Source organism: Neophocaena asiaeorientalis, unplaced genomic scaffold (genome assembly GCF_003031525.2).
Source record: "Neophocaena asiaeorientalis asiaeorientalis breed wild unplaced genomic scaffold, Neophocaena_asiaeorientalis_V1.1 scaffold177, whole genome shotgun sequence".
Classification (NCBI taxonomy): domain Eukaryota; kingdom Metazoa; phylum Chordata; class Mammalia; order Artiodactyla; family Phocoenidae; genus Neophocaena; species Neophocaena asiaeorientalis.
Genome location: NW_020172779.1, coordinates 20,528,856 through 20,541,946, shown reverse-complemented (window position 1 = coordinate 20,541,946; position 13,091 = coordinate 20,528,856). Strand labels below are relative to the sequence as shown.

The following is a 13,091-nucleotide window of genomic DNA, read 5'->3' as shown; positions in this document are numbered from 1 at the left end:
CACCTGGAGCCCTTCTAGCCTCTGCTCACAGGGCTTGTCCCAGGACTGGCTGCAGCCTTCTCTTCACTTGCCAATGTCTCACCTGCCTTTCAGACGTTAGTCTCTTCTTCTCTGCCCTTTAAACCCTGGCACGTGTGTTGGTGGGGAATCACTTCGCGCCTCCTGGGAGCAGCGTGCTGTGACTCTTCTGAGTCTCTGCTAGTGTTCTCTTGGGGGTGGCAAAATTGTTCGGCTCTACAGAAAACCCAGCACGAAACTGTATCACGTTCATTTTATTTTTGAACTTTAAATGGATAAATTATTTGAAGGAAACTGTTTCAGAGTTTTTGCTGCCTGCTTTCCCCACAGCCATTTCAAAGGCCAGAAGGAGGAGTCTGACCGTCTCGGGAAGAGCTTCTCCAATCACTTCTAGCAGCTCAGCTTCCGAGCCCTTGATGGGCATTTGAAACAGAATGCTTCTGGGTCTCACACTGTTGTTTCTCGTCATTTCTGACTGTTGCATGTACATTCAACGGCTGTTTCAAGTGAAGTGATCTTTTGTCCAATTTCAGTTAACTCAAATTTGCTTTTCCCATTTTAATGTTGACAGGAGTTTCTTCTTCCTATAATGAAAATTAGCAATTTGCACTTACTACGTGAAGGCACTGGTCCGAGGTGCTTTTTTTTCTTAACAGTTTTAATACAGTTTACCCATTAAAATACACAGAGGTTTTTACTCTATGACCAGAGTTGTGTATCACCGTCAATCTTGGACATTTTCATCACCCCAGCAAGAAGCCCCGTACGGATTATCAGTCACCACCCATTTCCCCCATCCTCCCCCAGCCCCAGGCAACCACTCTTCTGTCTCTGGATTTGCCTGCTGGACATTTCGTATAAATGGAATCATACAGCTTGTAGTCTTTTATGACCGACTTCTTTCACTTAGCGTAATGTTTTCAAGGTTTGTCCGTGTTGTATCACGGATCAGCACTTCACGTTTTGTTTTTGCTGAATAATATTTCACCATATGGATAGACCACTTTTTGTTTACCCCTTCATCAGCTAATGGACATTTGGGTTGTTTCTACTTTTTGGCTGTTACGAGTAATGGTGCTGTTAACATTCATATATGTTTTTATGTGGACGTATGTTTTCAGTTCTCTTATGCATATGCCTAGGAATTAGAATTACAGGGTCATACGGTAACTAAATGTTTAACTATTTGAGGAACTGCCAGATTGTTTTCCAAAGTGGCTGTGCTGTTTTACTTTCTCAGCAGCAGTGTATGAGAGTTCCAATTTCTCAATGTCCTCATCAATGCTTGTTATTCACTTTTCTTTTGTTTTGGCAGTTCTATAACTTTGCTTAACAATCAGCAGTTAGTTCTCATCCACATTAACTGTCTTTAGGTTTTTGATAATGGTGGCAGGTACATAGGTAACCGAGGTACAGAGCTTGTCTGTTGCATCTTCATCTTCATTATGTTTCTGGACAGCTGCCATGGATACAATACGGGACATCCCTTATTCCTTTGGCGCAGACAGCTTTGTGGAGCCTGGTGTCGATGCGCACATCTGGAGTTCCCATCTCCTTCATGGCAAATTTCCGGATTTCTTTGAGTGCCCGAGGGGCACGCTTCTTGAAACCCACTCCAGGGATGCTCTTGTGAACGTCGAGAGTGTATTTTCTGGTCGTCACCTCGTTGACGGCAGACTGGCCCTTCTTCTTGCCACCCTTCTTTGCGGGAGCCGTCTAAACCCAGTCGACAAGAAGGCTCAGAGTGGAGTGGGACAAAGCCAGGCCAAGTCTTCCCTCCCAGCTGGCCTCGTGCAACCGCCCTCGGGGCTCCTGGAGCCCCAGGTCAGGGTGTTATCACCTTTTTGATTATAGCTGTTCCAGTGAGGGTGAAGTGGTTTCTCCTTGTAGTTTTTTTTTGTTGTCATTTAAAATGGAAATAGAATTTTTATTTGTATTTGTGTATATTTACTAATGTTAAAATATCATAAAAGTTTGCCATAATATATATATATTTTTCTTTTTTAAAAATTTTTATTGGATAATAGTTGATTTACAATGTTGTGTTAGTTTCGGGTGTACAGCAAAGTGAATCAGTTACACATATGCATATACGCACTCTTTTTTTAAGATTCTTTTCCCATATAGGCCATTACGGAGTATTGAGTAGAGTTCCCTGTGCTACACAGTAGGTTCTTTTTAGTTATCTATTTTATATATATAGTAGTGTGTATATGTCAATCCCAATCTCCCAATTTATCCCTTACCCCACATTCCCTGGTAACCATAAGTTTGTGTTCTACATCTGTGACTCTACTTCTGTTTTGTAAATAAGTTCATTTGTACCCTTTTTTTAGATTCCACATATAAGCAATATCATATGATATTTGTCTTTCTGTGTCTGACTTTACTCAGTATCACAGTCTCTAGATCCATCCACGTGGCTGCAAATGGCATTATTACAATCTTTTTTTTACGGCTGAGTAATATTCCATTGTCTGTATGTACCATCTCTCTTTTTTTTTTTTCGATACGCGGGCCTCTCACTGTCGTGGCCTCTCCCGTTGCGGAGCACAGGCTCCGGACGCGCAGGCTCAGTGGCCATGGCTCACGGGCCCAGCCGCTCCGCGGCATGTGGGATCTTCCCGGACCGGGGCATGAACCCGTGTCCCTTGCATCGGCAGGCGGACTCTCAACCACTGCGCCACCAGGGGAGCCCTGTACCATCTCTTCTTTATCCATTCTCTGTTGAGGGACATTTAGGTTGCTTCCGTGTCCGGGTTATTGTAAATAGTGCAGCAGTGAACATAGGGGTGTGTGTATCTTTTCAAATTATGGTTTTCTCCGCCTCCTTGTAGTTTTGATTTGATTTCCCTTATAGCTATTGATATTGAGCATCTTTTTCTTTTTCTTTTTTTCTGGTATGCGGGCCTCTCACTTGTGGCCTCTCCTGTAGCGGAGCACAGGCTCCGGACGTGCAGGCTCAGTGGCCATGGCTCACGGGCCCAGCCACTCTGTGGCATGTGAGATCTTCCCGGACCGGGGCACGAACCCATGTCCCCTGCATTGGCAGGTGGACTCTCAACCACTGTGCCACCAGGGAAGCCCCCTTTTTCTTTTTTTAAAAATTATTTAATTAATTAATTTATTTCTGGCTGCGTTGGGTCTTCGTTGCTGCCTGCAGGCTTTTTCTAGCTGTGGCGAGAGGGGGCTACTCTTTGTTTCTGTGAGCGAGCTTCTCATTGTGGTGGCTTCTCTTGTTGCAGAGCACGGGCTCTAGGTGTGTGGGCTTCAGTAGTTGTGGCACACAGGCTCAGTAGTTGTGGCTCAGGGGCTCCAGAGTGCAGGCTCAGTAGCTGTGGTGCACAGGCTTAGTTGCTCTGCAGCATGTGGAATCTTCCCGGACCAGGGCTTGAACCCGTGTCCCCTGCATTGCCAGGCAGATTCTTAAGCACTGCACCACCACGGAAGCCCTTGAGCATCTTTTTCATTGTGCTTATAGGCCATTTGTGCAATTTCCTTGAAAAATGTCTTTTCACATCCTTTATCCATTTTTTAAAAAATATCTTTATTGGAGTACAATTGCTTTACAATGGTGTGTTAGTTTCCTCTGTATAACAAAGGGAATCAGCTAAGTGCATACGTATATCCCCATATCTACTCCGTCTTGTGTCTCCCTCCCACCCTCCCTATCCAACCCCTCTAGTTGGACACGAAGCACTTGAGCTGATCTCCCTGTGCTATACAGCTGCTCCCCACTTACATTTGGTAGTGTATATATGTCAGTGCCACTCTCGCACTTTGTCCCAGCTTACCCTTCCCCCTCCCCGTGTCCTCAAGTCCATTCTCTAGTAGGTCTGCGTCTTTATTCCTGTCCTGCCACTAGGTTCTTCAGAACCTTTTTCTTTTTTTAGATTCCATATATATGTGTTAGCATACAGTATTTGTTTTTCTCTTTCTGACTTACTTCACTCTGTATGACAGACTGTAGGTCCATCCACCTCACTACAGATAACTCAATTTCGTTTCTTATTATGGTTGAGTAATATCCCATTGTATATATGTGCCACACGTTCTTTATCCATTCATCTGTCGATGGACACTTAGGTTGCTTCCATGTCCTGGCTATTGTGAATAGAGCTGCAATGAACATTGTGGTGCATGACTCTTTTTGAATTATGGTTTTCTCAGAGTATATGCCCAGTAGTGGGAATGCTGGGTCATATGGTAGTTATGTTTTTAGTTCTTTAAGGAACCTCCATACTGTTCTCCATAGTGGCTGTATCAATTTACATTCCCACCAACAGTGCAAGAGGGTTCCCTCTTCTCCACACCCTCTCCAGCATTTATTGTTTGTAGATTTTTTGATGATGGCCATTCTGACCGGTGTGAGGTGCTACCTCATTGTAGTTTTGAGTCCCATTTCTCTAATGATTAGTGATGTTGAGCATCTTTTCATGTGTTTGTTGGCAATCTGTATATCTTCTTTGGAGGAATGTCTATTTAGGTCTTCTGCCCAATTTTGGATGGGGTAGTTTGTTTTTTCGATATTGAGCTGCATGAGGTGCTTGTATATTTTGGTGATTAATCCTTTGTCAGTTGCCTCATTTGCAAATATTTACACCATTCTGAGGACTGTCTTTTCGTTTTGTTTATGGTTTCCTTTGCTGTGCAAAAGCTTTTAAGTTTCATTAGGTCCCATTTTTTGTTTTTATTTCCATTTCTCTAGGAGGTGTATCAAAAAGGATCTTGCTGTGATTTATGTCATAGAGTGTTCTACCTATGTTTTCCTCTAAGAGTTTTATAGTGTCTGACCTTACGCTTAGGTCTTTAATCCATTTTGAGTTTATTTTTGTGTATGGTGTTAGGGAATGTTCTAATTTCATTCTTTTACATGTAGCTGTCCAGTTGTCCCAGCACCACTTATTGAAGAGGCTGTCCTTTCTCCACTGTACATTCCTGCCTCCTTTATCAAAGATAAGGTGACCATATGCACGTGGGTTTATCTCTGGGCTTTCTATCCTGTTCCATTGATCTATATTTCTGTTTTTATGCCAGTACCATACTGTCTTGATTATTGTAGCTTTGTAGTATAGTCTGAAGTCTGGGAGCCTGATTCCTCCAGCTCCGTTTTCCTTTCTCAAGATTGCTTTGGCTATTCGGGGTCTTCTGTGTTTTCATACAAATTGTGCAATTTTCTGTTCTAGTTCTGTGAGAAATGCCATTGGTAGTTTGATAGGGATTGCAGTGAATCTGTAGATTGCTTTGGGATGTATAGTCATTTTCACAATGTTGATTCTTCCAATCCAAGAACATGGTATATCTCTCCATCTGTTTGTATCATCTTTAATTTCTTTCATCAGTGTCTTATAGTTTTCTGCATGTAGGTCTTTTGTCTCCTTAGGTAGGTTTATTCCTAGGTATTTTATTCTTCTTGTTGCAATGGTAAATGGGAGTGTTTCCTTAACTTCTCTTTCAGATTTTTCATCATTAGTGTATAGGAATGCAAACGATTCCTGTGCATTAATTTTGTATCCTACTACTCTACCAAATTTATTGATTACCTCTAGTAGTTTTCTGGTAGCATCTTTACCATTCTCTATGTATAGTATCATGTCATCTGCAAACAGTGACAGTTTTACTTCTTTTCCGACTTGGATTCCTTTTCTTTCTTTTTCTTCTCTAAGTGCTGTGGCTAAAACTTCCAAAACTATGTTGAATAGCAGTGGTGAGAGTGGGTAACCTTGCCTTGTTCCTGATCTTAGAGGAAATGGTTTCAGTTTTTCACCATTGAGAATGGTGTTGGCTGTGGATTTGTCATATATGACCTCTATTATGTTGAGGTAGCTTCCCTCTATGCCTTCTTTCTGCAGAGTGTTTGTCATAAATAGGTGTTGAATTTTGTCAAAAGCTTTTTCTGCATCTAGTATTTTGTTGAGGAGTTTTGCATCTATGTTCATCAGAGATATTGGCCTGTAGTTTTCTTTTTTTGTGACATCTTTGTCTGGTTTTGGTATCAGTTATGGTGGCTTCTTAGAATGGGTTTGGACGTGTTCCTCCCTCTGCTATATTTTGTAAGAGTTTGAGAAGGATAGGTGTTAGCTCTTCTCTAAATGTTTGATAGAATTTGCCTGTGAAGCCATCTGGTCCTGGGCTTTTCTGTTGGAAGGTTTTTTTTTTTTGCAGTACGTGGGCCTGTTAGTGTTGTGGCTTCTCCCATAGTGGAGCACAGGCTCCAGATGCGCACGCTCAGCGGCCATGGCTCACGGGCCCAGCCGCCCCGCGGCATGTGGGATCTTCCCAGACTGGGGCACGAACCCGTTTCCCCTGCATCGGCAGGCGGACTGTCAACCACTGCGCCACCAGGGAAGCCCCTTGTTGGAAGATTTTTAATCACAGTTTCAATTTCAGTGCTTGTGATTGGTCTGTTTATATATTCTATTTCTTCCTGGTTCAGTCTCGGAAGGTTGTTTTTTTTTTTTTTTTTTTTTGGGGTACGTGGGCCTCTCACTGCCGCGGCCTCTCCTGCTGTGGAGCGCAGGCTCCGGACGCGCAGTCTCAACGGCCATGGCTCCTGTGCCCAGCCGCTCCGTGGCATGTGGGATCTTACCGGACCGGGGCACGAACCCGTGTCCCCTGCGTTGGCGGCAGACTCTCAACCACTGCGCCACCAGGGAAGCCCTCCAGCTTTCTTTTGATTTCCAGTTGCATGGAATATCTTTTTCCATCCCCTCACTTTCAGTGTGTATGTGTCCCTAGGTCTGACGTTGGTCTCTTGTAGACAGCGTATGTTGTCTTGTTTTTGTATCCATTCAGCCGTCTATGTCTTTTGGTTGGAGCATTTAATCCAATTACATTTACAGTAATTATCTATATGTATGTTCCTCTTACCATTTTCTTAATTGTTTCGGGTTTGTTACTGTAGGTCTTTTCCTCCTTTTGTGTTTCCTGCCTTGAGAAGTTCCTTTAGCCTTTATTGTAAAGCTGGTTTGGTGGTGCTGAATTCTCTTACCTTTTGATTGTCTGTAAAGTGTTTAATTTCTCCGTCGAATCTGAATGAGATCCTTTCTGGATCACTGAAAGGTCTTTTTAGATCCTTTATCCATTTTTAATTGAGTTATTTGTCTTTTTACTGTTGAGTTGTAAAATTTCTTTTTATATTGTAGATACAAGTTCCTTATCAGATATATGGTTTACAAAAATTTTCTCCTATTCTGTGTGTTGTTTTTTCACTTTGTTGATGGTATCCTTTGAAGCATAGAAGTTTTAAGTTTTGATGAAGTCCACTTTATCTAACTTTTCTTTGTTGCTTGTGCTTTTGGTGTCATATCTAAGATCTGAGGTATTTTAAAAGCAATTTAATTCTTACAACAGTTCTAGGAGATAGGTACTGTTGTTATCCCCCATCTGTAGATGAGGAAACTGAGATGCAGAAAAGTTCATTGACTTGTCATGGGTACAGCTAGTTAGTGGTGATGTGGGAATTCACACCCACACATTTGTCTCCAGCGTCTGTTCTCTTAACTACCATAGTCTATTCCTTTCTGTAGGAATGGTTAATTAAAAAGCCTTTACTTCTTTGATTTCTTACTATTTTTTTCTCATTAGGGACCTCATCTCTTTCTTTATAATACTTTGCAGACCTCAGTGTAGTTTTATTTTAGGTCTAATGTAGGCGGAAGCATTGCTATCAGTTAATACCGCGTTACTTACCCTCCAGTGATGATTGTTGCTAATCGACCTAATAAAGTCATACTTAATTTAACTCTTTTCTGGTCATTACACTAAAAGAAGAGTCATGGCTACTGAATGCTCTAAGAAAGTATATGATTTATTTTATTTTGCTAACCAATGAAAGAAAAACCCCAGTGTTGACACAGGTTGTAAATTTTCCAGAATAGGGTCATTGTCTTCCTTATATTTCATTTTGTTTGGTCACGGTGTCTAGGTAGCGCCTTGTTGTCTGGCAGATTAGTTAGAGCATGGTGCTCATGAATCATTGTAAGGACAGAATGTTGACAACAGTATCTGTTGCTTCACAAGAGAAAAGACAATATAGAAATACTGCACAGATTTATTTTAAAAGCCTGGAATTTTGAGAAGAGTTCCACAAACCATACAAAGGTATTTTCATTAATTTTAACTCTATCTTAGACACATTATGGTTACATAGCAGAGTAAGTTTATGAACTAGATCTGACAGGAGAAGTGTAATATTGATTATTTGTTTTAATTAAAATATTATGCTTTGGGGCTTCCCTGGTGGTGCAGTGGTTGAGAATCTGCCTACCAATGCAGGGGACATGGGTTCGAGCCCTGGTCTGGGAGGATCCCACATGCCGCGGAGCAACTAGGCCCGTGAGCCACAACTACTGAGCCTGCGCGTCTGGAGCTTGTGCTCCGCAACAAGAGGCCGCGACAGTGAGAGGCTCGCGCACCGCGATGAAGAGTGGCCCCCCGCTCGCCGCAACTGGAGAAAGCCCTCGCACAGAAACGAAGACCCAACACAGCAAAAAATAAATAAATAAAATTAAAAAATATATATTATGCTTTGGATAAAGTAATTTAGTGCCCATGAATAAACAAAAATAAGTTTGCATTTATATATGACAGTGGGGCAGCCTTCCTACATATATATGTTTTGATCTGTTTTTTGGAGTATTTTTATAGCTTTTCAACAATGTTCTAACTTTACAATTCTATTTATTTTTTGTTATTTTTTAATATTAAAAAATTTTTCGTTTATTTATTTATTTATTTTTGGCCTCGTTGGCTCTTCATTGCTGCTTGAGGGCTTTGTCTAGTTGCAGTGAGTGGGGGCTACCCTTGTTATTCTCCTCTTTATATGGTTTTGCCGTTCTTTCTCCTGCATCATTTGTCTCTGTTTTATTCCCTCTTATTTCTTTTTTATTTTTTTAAAATTAATTAATTAAATTTATTTTTGGCTGCATTGGGTCCTTGTTGCTACGTGCGGGCTTTCTCTAAGTTGTGGCGAGCTGAGGCTTCTTATTGCAGTGGCTTCTCCTCTTGCGGAGCACGGGCTCCTAGGCGCGCAGGCTTCAGTAGTTGTGGCTCACGGGCTTAGTTGCTCTGTGGCATGTGGGATCTTCCTAGACCAGGGCTCGAACCTGTGCCCCCTGCACTGGCAGACGGATTCCTAGCCACTGTGCCACCAGGGAAGTCCCATTCCCTCTTACTTCTGCTTCATTTTACTTTTGTTGACTTTCTAGCTTGTGCCTCCTATACAGTCTTGCACATAATAGGAACTCAGTAACTTTCTCTTGAATGAATTATTAAACTGTTGTTGGACTGATACTGGGGAGCTCTTGTGATGATTTTTTTTTTTCAGCTTTTCCCCACTTCTTAACTATGCTCTTTCTTTTCCTTTCCTCTAGCCTGGGTTTCAGCCTGCCTGTGGCATTGATTTTTCCTGTCTATAGACTCCTTGTTTCACTGGTTCACAATAATGTTACGTGTGGGCTGTCAAAACTTTATAGGTGTCAAGAAAGATCAAATCCATTGCATACTAGTATTTTTAGAGTGTGTTATTCTTTTATTGAGTGAAATTTAATTAGTCTGACCCACTAAGCTCTCCTTTTTTTAAAAAGAGCTATGCTTTTTTTACCTTCTTACAGGTTATATTCTTCCGGGCTTCTGCATATGCTTTTTTCCCCTGGCCTCTGTACTGGAGTTAAGTAAATCATTAAGGGAATGCCCATTATCAGTGGTGTCTTTTTTTTTTCTTTAAATATGGAGGGAAAATTTGTTCCTTCTCCCTGGTTGGGGGCTTCTTGGATGAGGTGAGGTACCATAGGAAGAATGAAGAGCCCACCTCATTCTGATTCCCACTCTTTCCCTTCCATCCTCCAAGGGAAAAGAGTAAAATTCAACAATATGAAGACAAATTATTAGAACTAATGAGATAAATCAAGATAACCTATCATCTATTAAATATTATTTCATGCCAGAAACAAAGGTATTGTAAACATGAAAAACACACAAAGCAGGATAGTACTGTGGTTAAAAATACAGGCCCGGGGCTTCCCTGGTGGCGCAGTGGTTGGGAGTCCGCCTGCCGATGCGGGGGACGTGGGTTCGTGCCCCGGTCCGGGAGGATACCATGTGTCTTGGAGTGGCTGGGCCCGTGAGCCATGGCCGCTGGGCCTGCGCGTCTGGAGCCTGTGCTCCATGACGGGAGAGGCCACGGCAGTGAGAGGCCTGCGTACCGCAAAAAAAGAGAAAAAAAATACAGGCCCGGGTTCAAATCCTGCTCTGGAGTAAACAGCTCTGTATATCCAGCTCCTACTACTGGAGAGCTAGTAGGAATGCTCAGCCTCTTTAGGACCTGTTTCCTCCCCTGCAGAAACAGGGCTCGCTAGGAGTCCCCCCGCATAATGCTGCCATGGGTTGTAAATGAGGACATGCATGGATGTCCCCACATAGGTTCTGATTCCTCGTTAGTGCAGAATGACATAGTTTTTGCTGTGATGGCCTTACGACCACCCAGTGTAGATTCTCAGTGCTCCAAAGGGTTGCCTTGTGGCTTGGAGATGGACTTCTCAATTCTGTAAGGACCCAAGGATTGTGTCATTGGGCCTTGCTGATTTGAATCTATTCTTTAGAAAGTAAATATTTTAGATTTTTTTCAGGCATGCATGCCCTTTTCTTTTATTATTTATGGTTCTACCCTCTTATCTCTTGCTGTGATTTTCACAAAATCTGTAGAAACACAAAATCCTAAGCCACCTGTCTCTTCCCAGTTCTCTGTTATGGCTCTTTCTTCCCTGACTAGAAGAGGATTTTGCGTAGGAAATGTTCTTTGTTCCTCTTTGCTTAGAGTCTCTCTGTCCGTCTGCCCATCTTTCATTTGTCCATCTGTCCATTTATCTATCCACTTATTCTCTGTCTTGTTCCAAAAAGCATTTGAGGCAGCATACAGAATAACAAAATACCAAGAGAGCAGGTGAGAAAATGGGACCAAGTTTAGACAGCAAGGTGAGGCGATGAGCTTGTGTGAAGGTTGCGGGCCGTGTGAGACACACCCTTTGCCCCGTGAGTTCTAAGATAACAGCACATGTGTGCCTGAGTCTCCCAGTAGACATGAGGGGAACAGAATTTGTTGGATTTGCTCAGTGTCCCTGAAATAAACAAGTGGCTTAGGAGAAGCCCAGCTTTTCCTGCTATGAGGCTAACGAGAGTATTTTTTGAGTGTTCTCTGAAATCAAAGAGTATTTCATCTTTTTCTTGTCAGAGTTCTATGTGTAGTTGGTTACATTCTATAAACGGACATGTCTCCAGAGCTCTTGCCCCTGTGAGTTTGATGGCTGGGGAATTAGGTGGTTCTGCTTATTGACAGGGGTTGGCCAGAAACAGAAAATGACAGCCTCAGAAAGGACGCCAGTATTTGTAAGCTATGTGTTTTTGTGCTGTATAGTTCAGAAAATACTTTCACATAGTTTATCTCCATTTGAGCGTGCATTCTGGTTTCTTGTAGCATTAAGAGAAGAGCTTAGTGCTGGGAGATAATGCACACTGACTGCATTGCTGTCAAGGCAACTAAGCTAGTTATTATAGACATGTTACTTTTATATAATGCATTTCATGTTCTTTAATAAAAAGTTTCAACAGGGAGGAAAACTTATTGTGAGTTAATTAACATTTAATACAATGCTTTGATGGTAAGACTATTATAGGGAGTGTATAAGCTGTGAAGACTTTAAAAATGGTTTCATTATTTAAATTTCAGTTGGGAATATTCAAGCTTTATCTTATTTGTGCCCTTCTTTTAAAATAACAAAGAAACAAGACGGAAAAAGCAAAAGATTATTTCTTTTCTTTCTCTCGGTTTGCAGGTGCCCTCACCACTAATGGCATCAATCCAGATACCAGCGCTGAGATTGGACGGGCTAAGAACTGCCTTAGCCCTGAAGACATAATTGACAAATACAAGGAGGCCATTTCCTATTACAGCAAGGTGATTTTACTCTGTAGATCCTTTATGTGACTGTGTTGTTTTAATCAGAAGTTCCTGTTTTACATTGTGTAATGCTGCCGCAGTATCTCCTAAGTGTTCGTTTCTGTAAGTATTCATGTAGTATTCCCCAATGCATAATAAATACTATATGCCTAAAAATGGTTTTTGTTGATTAAAAATCATGTATATTTAATTTAATAAGTCTGAAAATAGGAGAAAAAGAGGCTATCATAGCCCTGCTACTCAGGGATAACGTTTAAAAAAATTAAAAAAAAGTTTTTATTTAAAAACTTTTTAGTTTTCCCAGGCGGCTGCCGAAGATGGCGGAGGGGCAGGTCCTGGTTCTCGATGGCCGAGGCCATCTCCTGGGCCGCCTGGCGGCCATCGTGGCTAAGCAGGTGCTTCTGGGTCGAAAGGTGGTGGTTGTGCGCTGGGAAGGCATCAACATTTCTGGCAATTTCTATAGAAACAAGTTGAAGTACCTGGCATTCCTCCGCAAGCGGATGAACACCAACCCCTCCCGTGGCCCCTACCACTTCCGAGCCCCCAGCCGCATCTTCTGGCGGACAGTGTGAGGCATGCTGCCCCACAAGACCAAGCGAAGCCAGGCCGCTCTGGACCGCCTCAAGGTGTTTGATGGGATCCCGCCACCCTATGACAAGAAAAAGCGGATGGTGGTTCCTGCCGCCCTTAAGGTTGTGTGTCTGAAGCCTACACGGAAGTTTGCCTACCTAGGGCGCCTGGCTCATGAGGTTGGCTGGAAGTACCAGGCAGTAACGGCTACACTGGAGGAGAAGAGAAAGGAGAAGGCCAAGATCCACTACCGGAAAAAGAAGCAGCTCATGAGGCTACGGAAGCAGGCCGAAAAGAACATAGAGAAGGAACCGATTCACAGAGGTCCTCAAGACCCATGGATTCTTAGTCTGAGCCCAATAAAATGGACTGTTTCTTCTTCTTCAAAAAAAAAAAAAAACTTTAAAAATTTTTTGGCCATGCCGCATGGCATGCGGGATCCTAATTCCCCGACCAGCGATCGAACCTGCGTCCCCCCATTGCAGTGGAAGCACGGAGTCTCAACCACTGGACTGCCAGGGAAGTCCTCAGAGATAACATTAAAAAA

General features: G+C 42.5%; 1 protein-coding gene and 2 pseudogenes across 2 annotated transcripts in view; 2 read left to right on the top strand and 1 right to left on the bottom strand.

The window, feature by feature from the left end:
* TRAPPC9 (trafficking protein particle complex subunit 9) overlaps positions 1–13,091 on the top strand; it is a 509,572-nt gene that overhangs the window by 36,145 nt on the left and 460,336 nt on the right. For both annotated transcript variants that reach the window (XM_024741252.1, XM_024741251.1), the window contains one exon: positions 11,850–11,971. In XM_024741252.1, the coding sequence (XP_024597020.1) occupies positions 11,850–11,971 (122 nt within the window). The remainder of the gene's footprint in view (positions 1–11,849; positions 11,972–13,091) is intronic.
* On the bottom strand, positions 1,362–2,285 carry LOC112397153 (60S ribosomal protein L31 pseudogene; annotated as a pseudogene).
* LOC112397129 (60S ribosomal protein L13a pseudogene) lies at positions 12,276–12,898 on the top strand (annotated as a pseudogene).